The 19,469-nt window shown below is 34.9% G+C and overlaps 5 protein-coding genes and 1 long non-coding RNA gene across 8 annotated transcripts in view; 4 read left to right on the top strand and 2 right to left on the bottom strand.

Moving 5' to 3' along the window:
* LOC104739425 (photosystem I subunit O) overlaps positions 1–19,469 on the top strand; it is a 62,028-nt gene that overhangs the window by 17,986 nt on the left and 24,573 nt on the right. The gene's annotated exons all lie outside the window — the stretch shown is intronic.
* On the top strand, positions 20–1,995 carry LOC104739436 (protein STRICTOSIDINE SYNTHASE-LIKE 3). The gene is made up of 4 exons (XM_010459783.3): positions 20–483; positions 559–837; positions 1,109–1,276; positions 1,442–1,995. Exons 1-4 carry the CDS (start codon positions 152–154, stop codon positions 1,842–1,844), a joined length of 1,182 nt encoding a protein of 393 aa, XP_010458085.1. The 5' UTR covers positions 20–151; the 3' UTR covers positions 1,845–1,995.
* On the top strand, positions 2,304–3,011 carry LOC147927797 (uncharacterized). Its single transcript, XR_015580726.1, has 2 exons — positions 2,304–2,411; positions 2,537–3,011. It is a non-coding gene; the product is annotated as an uncharacterized LOC147927797 (long non-coding RNA).
* LOC104739434 (putative axial regulator YABBY 2) lies at positions 5,355–9,611 on the bottom strand. Its single transcript, XM_087484247.1, has 6 exons — positions 9,141–9,611; positions 6,981–7,112; positions 6,760–6,892; positions 6,564–6,612; positions 6,399–6,474; positions 5,355–5,796 (listed from the first exon to the last, which is right to left on the bottom strand). Exons 1-6 carry the CDS (start codon positions 9,207–9,209, stop codon positions 5,689–5,691), a joined length of 567 nt encoding a protein of 188 aa, XP_087340373.1. The 5' UTR covers positions 9,210–9,611; the 3' UTR covers positions 5,355–5,688.
* LOC104739433 (histone deacetylase 8) lies at positions 10,945–13,115 on the bottom strand. Of its 3 annotated transcripts, XM_087484242.1 has the most exons (4): positions 12,680–13,115; positions 11,953–12,539; positions 11,517–11,553; positions 10,945–11,411 (listed from the first exon to the last, which is right to left on the bottom strand). In XM_087484242.1, exons 1-4 carry the CDS (start codon positions 12,960–12,962, stop codon positions 11,407–11,409), a joined length of 912 nt encoding a protein of 303 aa, XP_087340368.1. In that variant the 5' UTR covers positions 12,963–13,115; the 3' UTR covers positions 10,945–11,406. The 3 variants fall into 3 exon arrangements, with proteins under 3 accessions (XP_087340368.1, XP_087340369.1, XP_010458083.2); XM_087484243.1 differs by lacking the exon at positions 11,517–11,553 and having other exon boundaries at positions 10,945–11,484; XM_010459781.2 differs by lacking the exon at positions 11,517–11,553.
* Positions 13,564–17,651, top strand: LOC104739432 (calreticulin-3). The gene is made up of 14 exons (XM_010459780.3): positions 13,564–13,926; positions 14,202–14,309; positions 14,860–15,052; positions 15,267–15,525; positions 15,732–15,788; positions 15,908–15,955; positions 16,143–16,229; positions 16,321–16,378; positions 16,464–16,531; positions 16,700–16,795; positions 16,935–16,991; positions 17,084–17,170; positions 17,291–17,323; positions 17,447–17,651. Exons 1-14 carry the CDS (start codon positions 13,818–13,820, stop codon positions 17,456–17,458), a joined length of 1,272 nt encoding a protein of 423 aa, XP_010458082.1. The 5' UTR covers positions 13,564–13,817; the 3' UTR covers positions 17,459–17,651.

The following is a 19,469-nucleotide window of genomic DNA, read 5'->3' as shown; positions in this document are numbered from 1 at the left end:
TGTCATCCATCAGATTTAGATTTGCCTATTGAGAAAAAAACAAAACTTTATGAAAATATTCAACCACAAAAGCAGCACTGCCTACTACTTTAACTACTTCTTCTTCTTCCTTCTTCTTCCAATCATCAGTTGAGCCAAAAAAAAAAAAAAAATGAACATGGCTATGACAAGAGTAGCCAAGATCTTTCTCGGCTTGGCGATCTACTGCGCTATCGATCCTTTCAATCACAGCTCTATTTCCAAGTTCCCCGACTTTGAAACTTACAAGATTGACATGCCTCCTTTATCCTCGCTTCCTAAGGAGAGAGACCGTCTCAATCTGTTGCAGAATTCGCAGATCAGGTTTCTCAACGAGGTTCAAGGTCCCGAGAGTATCGCTTTCGATCCGCTAGGTCGTGGTCCTTACACCGGTGTCGCCGACGGTCGGATTCTCTTTTGGAATGGCTCTCGTTGGACCGATTTCGCCTTTACTTCGATCAATCGGTGAGTGTTCTTGAAGTTCGATTTGCAATCGAGTAAAGTTCTCTACTTTTGAATGTTTTATGTATGTTTTATTAGGTCAAAAGAACTATGTGATCCAAAGCCGTCACTTTTGGATTACTTGAAGGATGAACATATCTGTGGTAGACCTTTAGGGCTTCGATTCGATAAGAAAACTGGGGATTTGTACATTGCAGATGCGTATTTGGGGATAATGAAGGTTGGTCCTGAAGGAGGTTTTGCAACTTCTCTTACAACCGAGGCTGATGGTGTGCCTTTGAGATTTACCAATGATCTTGACATTGACGAGGAAGGCAATGTTTACTTTACTGATAGCAGCTCTGTTTTCCAACGGAGGTACGTTTGTTTTAAAGATTTGATCTTTTACTCTCCTGATTGATGGGTTGCTTAGAGTTTGCTTATCTTGTTTTGCTTCTTCACTATCGTTCAACTGTGTATTCCTTAGTCAATGGGAAAGTGTATAATCCACAAGTAAAAGATTTTTGTTATCTTTTTGAGAATCTACAAGAAGTTGGAATGAGCTTTGATGCCTAGTTACCAGTTACCACTTTGTGTGTTTGACCAATTGTGCTCTTAGTGTGGTGAGTATAATGATTGCTGTTTCTAGGAAATTCATGCTTTTGATTGTCTCGGGGGAAGACACCGGGAGGGTGTTGAAATACAATCCAAAAACAAAGGAGACTACCACTCTCGTGAGAAATCTCCAGTTTCCTAATGGTCTATCCCTTGGCAAAGACGGCTCCTTTTTCATCTGTTGTGAAGGATCAATTGGAAGGTGAGTCCTTCATCTTAATTCCTCTGTGATTTCCTCATCATTTGTCTGTTACATATACTTGGCATAACTTCTGGATTCTCAAGTTGTTTCCATTTATCAGTTCAATTCAATGATCCTGGTGGAACACAAACTCGGATGCTTATTTTTTGTTGTCTGTCATTTCAGATTACGGAAATACTGGTTAAAAGGGGAAAAAGCTGGAACCTCAGAGGTGGTAGCTCTATTACATGGGTTCCCAGACAACATCCGGACAAACAAAGACGGGGATTTCTGGGTGGCTGTGCACGGCCACCGCAACATATTCACACATGTGATGGCTCATTACCCGAGGGTGAGGAAGTTCTTTCTGAAGCTGCCGATATCAGTGAAGTTCCAGTACTTGCTGCAGGTAGGTGGTTGGCCTCATGGTGTGGTTGTGAAGTACAGTGAAGAAGGGAAAGTGTTGAAGGTGTTGGAAGATAGTCAAGGGAAAGTGGTGAAGGCAGTAAGTGAAGTGGAGGAGAAAGATGGGAAGCTTTGGATGGGAAGTGTATTGATGTCTTTCATTGCTGTATATGACTTGCCTTAGTTTCTTCTGTCTTTTCTTTTTTTTTCTAAAAATCAAACTTAGTGAAGTTGTAAATTTCTAGTTGGCGGCAAGGGATTGCAATCAATTAATATGTCTTTATCAAACAACTCTGTCTTTGATGCATTCAATCAAAACAACATTAAATACAAAATGGTACTTGATCGGCTTCCTTCAAGTTCAAAACTGTCCATCTCCCTTCGTTTAATGGCTGGATTAGTTAGGTGCAGTAAAGGCTGTATAAATTCGGTTCTCATTTTGTTGGGCTTAAAGAGCGTATAGTCTCTTAGTGGGCTGGGCTGACCCCTTGTCTAATTATGTTCTATCTTCGCAATTTAATAATAAACGAAATTATTGAAAAATAGTTTTTCATCTTTAATATTCCACGTTGCATTTAATTAATGACATATTACTGTATATGACTTTAGTGTAACAAACAAATATCGTTATCAAAGTTTGGAGTTTAAATATAGTCCTAAAATCCGATTCGACTGCAATTAGGCTACCTAGCCTAGGGATCGAGATCTCTCCTCGATCTGCCCGTCAGCTGATGATAAATAAATAAACAAGGTCGGTGATTTCAATCGCTCCGATTGCTTATCTGATGTGTGATCGTACGCAGAAGATTTTCCTTAGGGAATTTCGAATTTATTATTTATGGAATTGAAGTTTAATATTGTGTTGGTTTGTTTAAGATGGAAATAAGGATGATAAAGAAGAAAGGATCATATCCGGCTCCTGAGTACTTGAAATCTGAAACGGCGCTGTGGTGAGGGACATCAACAGGTGTCCGATTCCCGATGGTTATGATGCTTGTCGGGTCGGTCCGAGGATAGACACGGTGCTGATGAGTTTAGGATACTCTCTGGTCCTCTCACCATCACTTCCATCGTCGACCTGGAAGACACTCCTGTTGAAGTCCTGCGAGCGCTCTCTTCCACTGGGATACTTCTTATTAGAGACATCCCTTGCGGTGAGATCTTCTTCCTTCTTTTTGGTCTCTGTATTCTTCTATATAGGCTACCAATCAAAATTAATTAGTGAATGGTTTTATGATAATTTCCATTCATCTGCATGCGTTAAAAATCTTCTTATATATCTCTCTCTCCCTCTTTCTATACCTATTACAACTTAGGGTTTAATTTACATGGTCTTATCTCTTTCAGTTTCTTCTATCATTACAAATTAGGGCTTCTCAACTCTCGGGTCTCATGAGCATTTCGTTGGATATGTTACACTGGGTAAAAAAAAATAATCATCCCCCGGGTACAATAATGCTCATAACCGATTTCACTGGTCTGAATATTAATGCCTGTTATGAGATACTATTGCTAAAAATAATAAAAATTTTAAAAAATTTAGTATAAAATCTTATAAATGTTTGTAAGGGTACAATACGACAAATGATAGAATTAAGCATAGAATTTCATAAAATTGTTAGGATTAATTATGTAATAGGTAAGGTTTAAAGTGTGCTTATTAAAAAAAATGTCAGGGTTATATTAAACTAAGAAAATAAAAATTAGGCCTAGAGCAATACAAATATAGTATAATCGTATTCACTAAAGAGAACATGACCAAAATTTATTGTTATTAGAATTATTATAAAATTCATCCAAACGAATTTGACATGGTTTATGTCAAATTTGTTTTATGTCATTTATGCGTCACCTGCAATAATGTAAGCTAATTAACACATAAAATGACCAAGGACAAAGCTGTACCTATCCACGTTTCTAATTTGTTATATGGACTTAATTTGGCAAATTATGTAGCAAAATTGTTATGGACACATAGAATGCATTCTTGTGTACTTTTGTGTTATTAGACTAAATTGTTCCCGAACAACAAATTTACCGTAAACAAACGTCAAACAAAGAAAAAGAAAACCGTGATAATGAAGATTGGAACAAAAGAACATAATTATAATGAAGGAAGAAAAAAGGCAGTGAAAAAAAAGAAAAGGAAACATTTAAAGTGTTGTGGACAAGACCCGTCAGAGGCACAAACAGCCAAACACATAACAAAGACCCCAACCAACATGATTTGACGTTTCAGATTCTGTTTTTCTTTTGGACCCTTCATTAAAAATTGTCATCTCCTCTCTCCCTCATATATTTATACATATCTTAATTCAATTGTATATGCAAAGCTTTTTCGTATATATTTTTCTTATTCTAATTAAAATGTGTGTGCATGGACGATGGAAGGTGTACGTAAGTGTCTCTAATACTGTTGCACACATTGGACAGGTCCCCACATCTCCTAACCAAAATTATCGAGTGGTGGATGTATCTATACGAGAGATGATTATCATTAAACATAGCCACAAGCTACATAGAGTTAGTGTCCATTTTAGACAATAGAAAATGTAAGTTATAATTAGAACGTATACTGAATAGATAATTGATGTTGACGTGGAAACTATAGCTAAGATAGTAGTGATTGCAATTTGGTCTATGCTTGAGTCATTTTTTTCAAAGTGGCATTCTTTTAGCAAAAGTTGACCACAGCTAGCTATACAAAAATATCTATATAGCATTACTTTTATATATGGTATAAGGACTGCATTACATTAAACTAAAAGAGACAAACGTTTTTGTTATATTATTCAGTAGCCACTGATAAAAAGAGTCCATATTTTATTTTTATTTTATTTTTTTCAAGCAAAAATTATGTTGACCACATACTACAAAAGTTTCACAAAACGAGTATGCGTTGACAAAGTCAAATCTTCCATGTTATTAAAACAACACGACAAGGTCGATCGATTCTATGGCTTCGAATCTTGAAAACGATCACTGCAAATAAATACACTAGCGAACTAGTTGTTAAATTATCTTAAATAGATAATTATTATTAAATCGTGATGTGCCAAATTCTTTTTTCCATAAAAAACGGTATCGACCTGAACACTAGTCCGCCTCATCCGCTGCAACGGTTAAAAAAACCAGAGTTTTTCACGCTGCTTATGATTTCCTGAAACAGTGAGCCGATCACTAGAATAGAAGTGTGACATAGTATTAATCATGATGATACTCAACCGGATTGTGAGTTTTTGTGGCTGACAAGAGGAGACACGAGCATTGATTTTTTTATTTTTAAAGAACTATTAAAAACAACCAAGTGAACGCCTTTGCTTTTTGCAAAGAATGTTTCTTTGGAATGAGTGAGTTTCAGACTTATCTCAGCACCATAAAAGTTACCATATATCATATCCCAAGATGGAATTTATCTTTTACTATGTATATACTGTACATGTGCTTAATTGTACATATATATATATATATATAGATCTCAACATATACACAAAAACATCTAGATTCCAAACATCCAAACTCTTTATTTGTTTCAAAATTTATATATTAACTGAAGTTTATATAGAATCATTAAATCTAATTCCACACACCTTTTTAACCGCTCATGTTGTATTATTTACAACTCCCATGAACTACTTAATATTATATTATGTATAAAATTGTGACCACACAAAAAAGCTACACCTTTTCAGAATGAGTAAAGTGGAAATTTATATTACAATCTCCGTAAAGAAGATTCTTCTAAATACTTAGGTTCAAATGTGAAAATCATAAAAGACTTACACTTATTAGGAGAATAAAGCAACGAAGTTATAGCTAAATTCTGCGCAAGGAAAAGAAAGGAACATAGATACATGTATAAATATATATATGTAAGGTTATGATCTTCTTCTTCTTCCTCGCCTTCACTGCCATCATCAGCTCCTCTGCTTACACATTCATAAATGCGTACGTACAAAGATAAACATAAAGCATACACATATATCGCATATATATATACACGCATATATGTATATATAGAAAGGGCTTTAGCAATAGCCATTAGATTTCTGGCTTGCAACTGTCTGGTCTAATTGCTTGCCTTTTTTGTTGCCATCCAGCTTTAATCCAAAGTGAATGTGAGGAAAATGTGCCCACTACACACAATAAATTAAACAAGACCCAAAAATTAATTTCAGAAAATATATACTGTGATATATAAACATTCCACCAATTATGCATAGTGGCAGCCACTACCTTATTGGTATATGCACTTATATTTCGAAAGTTTAATCACAAAAGAGAAAGAGACTAAACCCTAGAATTTTCCCAGCTATTGTTTATGAAATATATGGTACTAATTATTTAAAAATACAATAACTATAAGAATTCATTTCATAAACAGTACTAATTATCTGAAATATACAATAACTTTAAGAATTCATCCAATATATCATGTTTTTGTATATTAGTTTCTAGTTTTTCGTACTCCAAAATTGGTTATTTAATTAAAAGATATATTGATTTTTATTTTATTTTTAATGTTAAGAAATACATTTTACTACTGTTTTTTTTTTCTAACAAAACATTTTACTACTGTTTAAGAAGACTTTATATACGTCAGTACTTTAAATACTATTTTATTTGGATCTTTCATAAGTCTCTATAATTCTGACGTCGTCGGTGAAGCTACTATTAAGATTTTTGTTTTGAGCTATATATCTATCTGTGAAAACGTTGATAAAGAAGGAAGGCTTACATTTTTAGCAGCAGTGCTAAACGCCTCACGGTGGCTAATCTCTGGATTGCAAGCCTTGATCCTTTGGATTTCCTCTCTGATTAACAATAAAGTTCATTAAAACTGGTGAAGAAGTTAAGAATAATTTATTAAAAAATAACTAACAATGTTGCAATTAACAATTACTTGATGAATCTATTGTATGCCGAAGGAACGCGTTGTCTTTTCTCCGGCGCTGCCATTAAAAAAAAAAAAACTACTTGTTAATTAGTTGAAATTAAAAAATTTGTGCTCGGTCGGATACATATAGCTAGCTAGCTAGAATATACACAAACGTCAAATACTTTGCGTACATGTTAGAAAGGAATTAAGAGAGACTTACGACGAATAGGAGGCATTCTAGGAGCCTCCCTGTCGATATTTTCGGACAATGTGGTGGATATATTGTTGGCGCTCCTAGAAGATGATCCAAAATCTTTCCTTGTTACCGAAGAGGTTATGTGTTGCTTATACGGCTTCATGATTTCAAAGACTAGATAAGCCAGGTTTCTTGATGTAAAAAAAAAAACGTTGATAGACTAATTAATGCAAATAATATGATACCTGAAGATCTTGATTAATGGGAGGAGTTGAGGTTTGATGAAGCGAAACTCCAATGTTGAGGGAGAGCAAATTGGTACAATGGCCACATCTCACCGTCACAAGTGTGAACAAGCTTGCGTATGGTACACTTACCTGATCATTTTAATATATGTCTTGATTAGTATAAGATCATCTCTTTAATTTCATCATATTATGTATAGTCAGAATATGTTGTAATTCGATTGCTGGTTATACCAATCTCTAATTTAACGAGAGCGCTTGAGAGAGTATGTTAGTTAACCACTACTCCATTCATTCTATAGAAAAGTGATTTTTGTTTTGTTTTGTTAATTATAGATCTAATTTCATCTGTAAATTTTCTCCAATAGATTTTCATTACATAAAATATAAAATTAAATTTATAGAAGTATCACAGCTAATATTCGAACCAAACAAATGATCAAATTATTTACCATATATAAAATTAAGGGTGTATTTTTCTATATGGTGGGTTCTGATGAATTCTATGTCTGACACACAACCCTCAAGGCAACATGATAAAAGATAGTAAAGATGAAGAATGGTTGATGAAGCTTGTAAGGAGAAGACAGTCATGTTAGAAAACGACGTGACCTTAACCACAGCCCATAAAGTCCTTAATATATATATAAGTGATGGTACCATCTTTATTATAATCATCTTATATTTTTGTGTATGTATGCTTGTGTGTGTGCGTGAGCGAGAGAGAGAGAAAGGATCCAATCCTAAGTGGTCAAGATCGGCCATGATTTAACAGTTTGCAGCTTTTGTATAGATCAAGAAATTGTTGCTAGAACTGGGTAGAACAAATCTTTTGTACTTTCCACTACAATACACACCCTAATTTGTGCAAGACGACCTTCAACGTTGTTACTAAACGTGGCCGTTTTTGTCTCTAATCAGACTAATGCTACATCTCCATTATTTATTTATATGTAGTATAACTTTTAAGAATAATCTGGATAAGAGTTTACAGTTTACTGGGTTTTTTTCCCCGTCTAAATAGTGAAGTTGACTCATGCATCATAGATCAGTGATTTGTATGTTATACATATAGATGTACACACACACATCATGTATGTGCGGAAGAGTTGTGGATATTGCTAAATAGTCATAGAAAACCATAAAATACTATATATGTAGCCAGCCTATGAAGCTGAAAAAAAACTAGTGAGATTTGAATCAAATATTAAAATTATATCCATTTAATAAATTAGTTTCACCTTATATACTGTAGGAAAAAAAAGGAATTTTAGAGAACCAAAAAAATTGATTTTAAATTATCAGCTGCTGATGTGATAAACACTTTTCCATGGACCACGCTTGGAGATGAAAGATCTATGATTGATATGATATGTGTATACATGTGTCACATACTACAGTCATATATATGAAAAGATAAAATGAAGTCAGACTATAAAAGTAGAAAACTTAGTGAAAGTTTTTGAGACTGCATCACACATGGAAGCTATCTACCAATCCCTTTTACAGGAAATATTTATGACGATTGAAACTTAATGAACTAACTAACACCAAAGAAAATATGAATACAAGAGTAAATAAGGGAAGGATTTACCAAAATACAAAAGAAATTATATCCCTAATTAAAAACGAAAAAACAAAAACAAACCCTTTAAATTGTGAAAATAGGGAAAGAAGAGGTTTTTGTTGGTTAGTAGACTTAAAACCTACTCATAGAGCCCTAAATCTGATCAGAAACTGTTAACTTTGAGTTTACTTTGTCTGAGCACTAAAATTTATGTTTCAACTACCGAACTTCCTTTGCTTCTTTGGGTATCTCATCACGCGTTGTTTTTTTTTTTTTGTAAAAAAAAATAAGAATAAAAATTTAGGGTTTCTGAAATTAAGAAACTTCCCATATATATCTTCATCAATAATCACAAGAAAAAACAAATTACGTTGATCCATCATGACCCAGATGCAAAATTGACCATACAATATACATATAGATATATAACCATCAACTTTGATAAATAGATAATTATCGTATAAAACAGTTTGATAGAAGTTAGAAAAAGGGGATCTAGCTGATCAGAGTAAATAGCAAATTATATATAATACGTTCTTTTAAGAATTTCATTGACACATAGAAAGAAGTAACGAGTAGAGGGAGATAATTACCGCTAAAATCGTGGTGCAGAAGCTGCAGTGGACATAGCAAACACGCTCAGATGATAAATCCACAGACATTTTTTTGTGTGTGTGTGGATTCTCTTCAATGATATCTCTCTCTTCTTGTTCGGTTTTTATATATGGAAACTTAAAGTTATCCCAATGAGATCAGAGGAGGAACTATTTTGATTTTGGAAGAATAAAAATTAAAGAAAAGGGCAAGCAAAGAAGAAAGAGGAAGGAGGAGAGAGAGAGAGAGAGAGGTGAGGGGGTGAAGGAAGTGTACAAAAAATCTGAAAAGACTAATGTGGTTTATTTGGAGACGAAGCTAGACAAGTGGGGACTATACTACAATGTTCCTCTTTTTTATTTTTCGATACTTACATTTAAAAAAAAAAAAAGATAATTAGAGAGTTAAATTACTCCATCATCACAAAGTGATGAAGATATATTATCCTTTGTAATTTTCTTTCCAAGTTTACATCGTTGATTGAATTCCTTTATCTTATATATCAACTAAATAGGTTATATAGTTTCAAACTTTTATAGGGTAATTAGCTCAATAATTTCAATGTTTCAGTTATTTTACATTGTAAGTATATATGTAAATTGTAACTGAGTGACAGAACTCTTATTTTTAAAAAGTCATATTTCTTTATGCTTTAACCAAAAACGCCTTTTCTATTTTATGAATACGGTGTGTAGTATTTTTGTTTATTACATACATCGTGCTATTTTTCCAAACTTCACTCTAGAAATAAAATAGTACAAGAACAAGATGAGAATGAGGTTTTTTGTCTAACAGATAAGAAATGCGAATATATTTTTAACAGTTTGGGTTCAATTATTATTGACAAACTGTCGACATATCTGAAAACGATATGTGGACTTGGTTAACAGCAAACCGTAAATCGTCATATCCAGAGTTAACACACGTGAAAAGTCCAAAAACAAAACTATTAACATAAAACATATTCCATATATATATTTAACATTTACTTCATTAACTCCAATTTGCAGTACAGAAAGCTGCTATACATCCATTCAGGAACAATTGAAAACGATACATACTGTAACTTGGACATTTGACCCCTAGAAAATTTTATGATATCATTTAGACATTTTTCAAAAGATAAATTATTTGTCATTTTCTTTAAAACTTGAACATGTGCGTAGGTTTGGTTTAGTGACTTGCAATTGAGTTTCAAAAAGTTCATTAAAATCCTATTTATTCGGCAAGTGCACATAAATGCAAATTTTGTATATTATTTTCTATTTTGTCCTTATTTATATAATTAGAGTCAAAATAAATGAAACAGCTAGTATTTGTAAAAAAAGTTCATAATAGATGTTTTATTTAAAACCTTTAACATATAAATCTTATGAAACCACCGAGATACATAAGTTGCCTTTTCTAAGGGGGTTTTCTAACTTGTCCGATGTAAGAAAAGCTAAATAAAATAAGCACATGTAATGTAAAGCATTTGGAATCAACCCAACATACAATTCTTACAAGATTTCTTTCTAAGAAATCACAAGAGAGATCGACGGGGAAACATAATCTGGAAGTCGAGAATATCAATCTTATCCTGACATATTTCCACGAGGTTGACATGCATTCTTTCTCAAGGACCCGCACAAATGATCCGCAGATTCCGCACTATATATGCCGATATCTTATTTGTAGCTTGCATTTATAGAATTACGAGTATATAATATATCATTAAAAAAATATATCTTTCGCAAAAGTAAGTACCTATTCCGTCACAAAAAGTTGTTTCCATCCCTGTAAGCCTAACTAATCGTCAACAAGTTTGCTCAACAAGTTTTTTTTTTCTTTTTTTTTCTTTCATATATGCGATTTGGAGTGGCAGAAAGGACCAAACTTGTGATTCAATCTACAATTGGACCTATGTTGCAAAAGGTCACGACACAACGAGGAACCACATAGATCTCATTCATAAGACATACAAATCTTCATGTTCCCCTGAGAAACGGAACAAATTCGGAGTGGTATTTTTTTATTGATTCCACAGCTGCAACAGCAATAGCTTCTTCTTCAGGATAATAAGCGATCGGATCCGATAGATGCGGTTCTGGAATGTTTAGCACGCCTTCTAGCATGGCGTGGAGGCAATACGCTGCATAAGTAACATGATACCCGCCTTCTTGCACCATAAGCAACCTTCCCTGGCTGTGTTCCTCTGCCACTCCCCTCATTATCTGCCCAATCCTTCTGTATCCATTCATCGTCAGGCTTTGTCTCCCGTTTGGATCAAACTGCAGATCCGCCAGTAAAAAAGTGAGTATCTGTCAGTCCATGGTATTCCAAGCACCTCACAAACTAGACAGGCTGCATCACTTGCAAATGTTTGAAATCAAAACCTTGGCTGAACTCTAATGATGGAGAAGAAAGAACAAACTGAAGCAATGCAAAACCGGAGCAGCTTACATAAGTTATCTGTTTACCCGTAACCAAGGCAATAAACCCTGCACAGTGCTTAGACAGACTTTTCTAGTCCGGGATAAGTTACATGAACCATAAACAACTATACCAAACTGTGATTAATGAAGTTTCTAATGGAGTACTGAAACTGCAGACTCTGTAAAATAGTTAGGTCTCGATAATAACCCACCTATGGCAAAACATGTGGTCAGCTCAAATAACCACAAAAAAAAAAGGCAAACACACTTGCAAGCAATAGAGCTAAATTAGCGGCAAAGAGGCTATACTCAGTGTGGTTAGCATAATAGTGCTGATTGGATTTGAATGCTAATGAGGGAAAATTACAATTAAGCTTTTGGCAAAGAAAGAACTCACAGCGCTAGAATCTTGACCAACAACGAGAACAACCATATCGGGTCCAAACCTTCTGACAGCAGGAACCACCAGCTCAGTCATGGCATATTCATAGCCACGGTCACCAGTGCCATTAGGTAAAGGGACATTCAGATTGTAACCCAATCCCACGTCTACACCAATTTCATCAATTGATCCTTTCTGCGGGTGAGACGATCCCCACGACCCATGGTTCATATGAAGTGACACCGTAAGAACCTTATCAGATGTATAAAACCCTTCAGCTGTGCCATTTCCATAGTGCACATCGATGTCAATAGCCGCAACTCGAGAACAAGAACCCGAATCTAACGCCAGCTTGACAGCAAGAGCAGCATTGTTGAGGAAGCAATACCCATCGGCTTGAGTAGGCTGTGCGTGGTGGCCTGGTGGGCGTACCAGAGCGTAAGCTATCTTCCCATGGGAATCAAGAATATGTTGCATAGCTGATAGAGTTGTTCCAGCTGCAAGAAGGGCAGCTTCCCACGAGCCTGGGCTCATGAAAGTACCTGGAGCAAGTTCACACCTTTCTCCTGATTTATCTGCCTCCACTAGCTTCTCGATGTACTCTGTGCAACGATCACAATGAAAGCAAAGATCACAGGTCAAAATCGAATTCGTTTTGAGTTCAATTGCAAAATTTTAGAGACATATACCATAAAAGTTCCTTCTTTTACGCCCTAAATCTCGAACCTTAGATTTGACATACCTGAAGTGTGAAACTTCAGAAGCTCAGATATGATTGCTGGACGTCCAGTAAACCAATTGGCATGAGGAGCGATGGGACCGCGTCGGAGAATCGAAAGCATGTTCCTGACGCGATCGGCGTTCTCCGGGTGCTTCTCCAATACGTCGATGAACCCAGGGTCGTGTCCGGAGTCGAAGACGCCTAATACGGCGTCGTGTCGGAGCATTCCGTCGTGCCAGAAGACGTCTACGCGACTGGAAGCCATCGAAGAAGCCGGCGACGGAGATGAGACGTCGGAGGCCATCGGTGGTGGATAATGAATGGAAGATGAGGATGACGGTCACGCGCAACACACGTGTTCTGTTCTGTAAGTGAGTCGCACACTCGCCATTGGACATAGGGGTATAAATGTCTTTTAATGTTAAAACATTCTGTGTTTATAATTACATCATGGGTTAATTTGATTAGTTCAATTGCTAATGTATTTTAGACAAGAAACTTCGTGCTTATTGGGCTGGAGACTGGACATATGCTGATAGTGACAAGGTATACTGTTATTGATTGGGTTTATTTCTTTTGGAATTTTCATTTTTTCATCTTACATCACATAAGACATTTTATAGTCTTCTTCACTACTCACTTGAATTTCATGGAAACATCAAAAATATATTTTTCTTCCCCCCTCGTAAGACATTATGTATCTTTTTTTTTTTTTTTTTTTTAATTTTGCGTTATTAGTATATAACTATATATGCATATGAATATGATTACTATTTATTTATTTATATAGTTAGACCAGACTTTGTTTATAAATCACAAAAGGAGATTAGTGCAAGAAAGATAGCAATTATGATTTGGGACCATTGAATTAATGGGATTTTTTGCCCCAATTGTTACGTACGCAGATGTAAAACGACTTTGAAGTCCCGTCCACCATTCCGACGACTTGAAAGTAAAACCACAACAACAAAAGTCTTTGGGAGGAGATGAAAGAACCATTCCGAACCTCAAGAGGGGGTAATACTGTAATTAAACCAAACGACTCTGAGTCAACACATTCTTCTTTGCTATTATAAATCCCCCCCCAAAGCACAATTTTCACTAACCATGGTGAACTGATAGAGAATAGAGATTCTGAAAAAAAAAAAAGAAAAAAAAAATGGTATTACCTCAGAAAAAGCTCTGTTCTTTCTCCATCTTCCTCTTCTTTTTACTCAGTATCGCTCCATTGGCTTTCTCCGAGATCTTCTTAGAAGAACATTTCGAAGGTGAAGTATATATATATAAACACTCTTCTCTCCTTTTCCGGATTACGAAACATCGATTTGTGTTAAAAGTTTTTGAATTTTGTTGCTATATATGATCAGAATAAGTAGTAATTTGACTTGTTAAGGATAGAATCTATCACTCAACTAGAATCTTCTATTTTAGGATTTTACTTTTCTGGTAGTATAACGATTATATGGTTCTAGATTCTTTCTCTTTTTGTTTGGGTTTCTATTTATAGATTTATGTAATTAACTTAGTCAGATTGTGTTTTTAGGTGGATGGAAAAGCAGGTGGGTCTTGTCTGATTGGAAAAGAAACGAAGGCAAAGCTGGAACCTTTAAGCACACTGCCGGCAAATGGCCCGGCGATCCTGACAATAAAGGTATACATCTCCTTTTGCCCACCCTTGATATGTAATTTCAGAACTCTTATCTTTTTGGCGTTAAGGGCTTCACTTGGTTTTTTTTTTTTTTTTTTTTGCAATGCTAAGTGGATTTCTTACCATCTACAGAATAAGAGAATCTTAGTCTCCGTTTTCTGTGATTTCATGCGTTGCCCTGTGATCTTTGTTATGCTGCAGTGTCTTTCTTCTTTGATATGTTCTTTGTCAGCAGCGTGTTTTGTATAGATCTTTAGCTCTTTTGTTATGTGAACTAGGATATGTAGTTATTAAGCATACTGGCTTTCGATTCTCTGAAGTTAACTTGAGGGATTTAAAATCTTCATTTGGTTAAAATTAAAGGAACTTTTTTAGTTCTTTGATTTGTTATTGTCAGCAGCAGATTGTGTGTAGATCTTGGGCTCTCTTGTAACGTGGAGTTCTTTAGGTGTACTGGCTTTCGATCTTTGAAATTAACATGAACAAAAATAGAATCTTTTTTTTTTTGGTTAAACTTAGGAATTTTTTGTTCGATCTTTCTTCATGTGTTTAGGTATCCAGACCTATAATGATGCCAAGCATTATGCAATTTCTGCAAAGATTCCTGAGTTTAGCAACAAAAACCGGACTCTTGTTGTCCAGTACTCAGTCAAGATTGAACAAGACATAGAATGTGGTGGCGCTTACATCAAGCTCCTCTCTGGCTATGTTAACCAGAAGCAGTTTGGTGGTGATACTCCTTACAGGTAATCTTGTGCCTTATACTTTGATGCCTTAGTCAAGTTGCCTAGATTTAGTTATGTCGTCGTTTATGAGACTATAGTAGGAAGAACAATGACGAAGTTGTTGATTTAGTTGATTCCAAGAAAAGGTGGAAATGTTTTTGGATTCCGTGAACTAATGCTCATGCTTTTTCTCTGGGGATTCATCATTAAACTGTTCATTACTTTTTCTATGCAGTCTAATGTTTGGACCAGATATATGCGGAACGCAGACAAAGAAACTTCATGTTATTCTTTCGTATCAGGGACAAAATTATCCGATTAAAAAGGATTTGCAATGTGAAACAGACAAATTAAATCATTTTTACACATTTATTCTGCGGCCTGATGCTTCTTACAGCGTTCTGGTCGATAATAAAGAGAGAGAATTTGGCAGTATGTACACAGACTGGGACATCCTTCCTCCAAGGAAGATAAAAGTCAAGAATGCAAAGAAGGTAAGGTGCTTGTAAGGTTTCCAAGAGTCTTTCTTTATGCAATTTGAATTGCTAAACCAAACATTTGCAAGATTGGATAGCCTTTTCCTGACAAGAAAAATGGATTACGATTTTGATCTTTATCTTCCTAGCAAGATCAAGATATGCAGTTACACTAAATTCCTTTCGCTTTCACCTTGATAGATTTTACCGATCTGTTTTTGCAGCCAGAGGACTGGGATGATAGAGAATATATCGATGACCCCAACGATGTCAAACCCGAGGTAACTTGCGTAGCAGTATAGAAATGACTATTTGTATTAAAAGGAACCTACTCAGTTCCCATGCTGTTAATTCTTAGTTTGATTCAAGGCACTCAGTTCTTTCTTTCTTTTGTAACCAGGGTTATGATTCTATTCCGCGTGAAATTCCAGATCGTAAAGCTAAAGAGGTATGTTACTGTTAAATTGGATTCTTTAACTGGTTGTTTTGTTGTTAGTCTCAAGCATCCATCATTCTTTCTACGTCTTCTATCACTGCAAATTCTGAAATTATGTCCCTTTTTTTTGGAACTCATTAGTTTGTCTGTTTGTGATAGAGTTAAGCTTTATGTCTGATATCTCTCTCTACTTGTTTAGCCTGAAGACTGGGACGAGGAAGAAAACGGTCTCTGGGAACCCCCTAAGATCCCAAATCCTGCTTACAAAGGTCCTTGGAAAGCAAAGGTTATTATTTGACAGTCATCAATAGTTATATAGATTACCAAGTATTCTTCTACACCATTTGACATTTTCTCAAAATATTACTTTCCGACAGAGGATCAAAAACCCAAACTACAAGGGAAAATGGAAGACCCAATGGATAGATAACCCAGGCATGTTTCTGTCTATTTAACTGCGTTTTAGGATGGATTTATGATTTTCGTAAATACTAAGGTTGAGCTTCTTGGTTTTTCACAGAATTTGAAGATGATCCAGATCTTTATGTTCTGAAGCCTATTAAATATGCAGGCATTGAAGTGTGGCAGGTAAGTTCTATAGTTTTTTTGAATTATATCCAGTTAACTTTTATAATCACTCCATCACTAGACATTGTATATAGTAGTCACTGCCAACTAGTTAAAGTTAACATATATAGACGAGAGAACCAGTTTATATAGTGTAACTGGATGAAGACATTGATGTTAATGCTGCAGGTGAAGGCTGGTTCTATCTTTGACAATATCTTGATCTGCGATGACCCGCAATATGCAAGAGGCATCGTGGACGACTATTTTGACCAGCACAGGGAGGTAGATTTCAGAGCCTTACGATATATTTTTTTGCTTCTTTTTGGATAGAATTGAAGAAGAAAACTTCCTCGTGGTTTTATGTACGAAAATGTCTTGGTAAGTAATTTGATATGCTATATACTTTTCCCATGCACACCAGTCTGAGAAGGAGTTATTTGCGGAAGCTGAGAAAGAAAGAAAAGCTAGAGAGGATGAGGTTCGTAGTTTACAAACCACATCTTGTTTCCTTTCCAAATCTTATCTGTACATCTTAGTTACAAGCATGGCCATACCAATTGACGTTTACAGGAAGCTAGAAAAGCACGGGAAGAAGGAGAGCGTAGAAGGAAGGAAAGGGACCACCGGTATGGAGACAGGAGGAGGCGTTACAAACGTGTAAGTACATACTGAGACCAAATCAGTTATAGTTTTGCTCTTTCTTAACCTTGTTTTTTTTTTTGTGGGGAAAAAGTGAATGAGTATGTTTGAAATGTATTGGTTTGTTTTGTCTTGCAGCCCAATCCACGTGATTACATGGATGATTACCATGTAAGTGGTTTTTTCTATCGCACCCACTTTAAAGAAATGGTTTATGCATCATTTTAGTACTACTGAGTCACATCTTAATTGTTCTAAAATTGTAAATTGGTATGATTCTGAATTTTCGTGTAGGACGAGCTGTAAGGCGCAGTGGTCGGCATTTTGGCAACCATTGGAAAAGTTAACTTATTTGGCTTAAATGTGTGTGATTGTAATTTCATAAGTTGTAATTGTTGGTATTCATTTTCGGTTCCTATAATGTATTTTGACATGAAAACTTTTGAGTTGGTTATTTTGCTTTCAATACAAACTTTCTAAAATTACAAAGAACGAAAAACTACCATGCAGTTGATCAGACACTCAGACTAAAAATATAGGTATATGAAGGGGTGGTTTCAAAGCTAACTCTATACTATAATTTATCAGATGCGCTATTATTCCTTCCGTCTTAAACTGAAAACATATTAAAATAAATTTTTATATATTTTACAAATTTTCTTATTGGGCAACACATTAAAACAGTGGGAACAACATTTAACCAAAAGCAAAATTTATATTTTAAGATGATATTTAATTTAAAACGGAAGGAAGAGAAGATTGTTATGTTGTCATTAGTAAATTGTTATTGTTCTCGTTGATGTATCACTATATCAATTTAAGCAGACGTACTGTTGTTGACAAAATTAAGAATAGTCAAATGCTACTCCACCTAGCTAATGTTAGAAAGCCAATCTAATGGAATAATCTAGAATAGTAGTAGTTTACCAACAATTAACAAAAGAAGAAGATAAAAATAGTAAGATAATATAACAGTGATATATATATTTTTTATTGTGTGAAAACGAATACGAAAGTCAAAGAAACAAAACGAAAGAATTTTAAATGCGTTTTAATGTTGGGCACAAATGTTTAATTGTGTACCTTTTCCCACTTTAAATGTACGGTTCATATCATATCATTTGACGACTTTAGAAAGTATAATTTTTTTTCAATTTGACGCATAACGCACTAAAGTCGTTATCAATAGACTTTTATTTTTTTGGGGTCTAAATGGTTCGTTTAATCTGGAACGTCCTTAAAATATATAAAAAGATTTACTTGATTAAACTAAAGTATTAAATTGATATAATCAATTGCAGAAAGTCTATAGGGTGCACGGTGCATCTTGAGAGTTTTTGATACGTAAGTGGAGCACTCATGATAAGCGAAGTTATCTATTAAAAGTGTTTTAACTGTAGCTTCTACAATGTGTGACACACCATTGGAATCCAATGACTGCTTTGACTGTTGTTTAATTTTGTATATCATCTTAGTCTTAGCGGTGTATTGTGTGTTACCCGAATGTTTTGATAGATGCTCCTAATTGTAGTCCTTTTAATGAATATAAACTCTAAATAATCATCATATGCAAAATTACATATTGGTAATGTTTAAAATAACGAAGTGACAGAGGAAACATGACTTAAAGTAGACTCGAACTAGGACGATCAAAGAGGTTTGGTGGTGTCAAACTCAGTAACTAGGCAAATCAATCAGTTTAAATATGTAAACAATTAGTCTAAAGACTTCCTTCAGGTTTCAAGATCATCATAATTGATGATTACCATGCCTGGTGTGATTTTTCTATCAAGTCGATTAGGTATACATATTTATATATGGACTAAATCGTTGGATCTGGATCATCATAATTGATTACCATGATATGAAATATAGAAAAATTTAGAGACACATATATATATATATATATATATATAGAATTGGTGCAACAGAGACGTATACTCAGCGAATGGAATTACACGGATCTTCTTACAAAAATTAGAGTTTAAAACAAAAGGTAAGGTTGAATGATGGAGACAAATACCTAATTACCTTATTATTAACTTACCCTCCACTTTAATTTGCGCCCCATTGAGTTCAAGAGTTTTGAAGAAAAAAAGCAATTGGAGACATAAAAAGGGCTAATAGACAAACGAGCACGAGAGCCCGTGAGCTTACGATAACATGGGCACCTTCGCTCACATTTTCCTAGGGGTAATAATGACATCTCGCAATATAACATTTATCAATCAATTTTCAAGTTTTCGAAAACATAACGCATGTCATTTATATGTGTTTTCCTCATCCTATATTCTCTTAGAATTCTAATTTCTTGATT

Source organism: Camelina sativa, chromosome 14, assembly GCF_030686135.1.
Source record: "Camelina sativa cultivar CO46 ecotype springtype chromosome 14, ASM3068613v1".
Lineage (NCBI taxonomy): Eukaryota > Viridiplantae > Streptophyta > Magnoliopsida > Brassicales > Brassicaceae > Camelina > Camelina sativa.
This window is presented reverse-complemented; position numbering and strand designations above follow the sequence as displayed.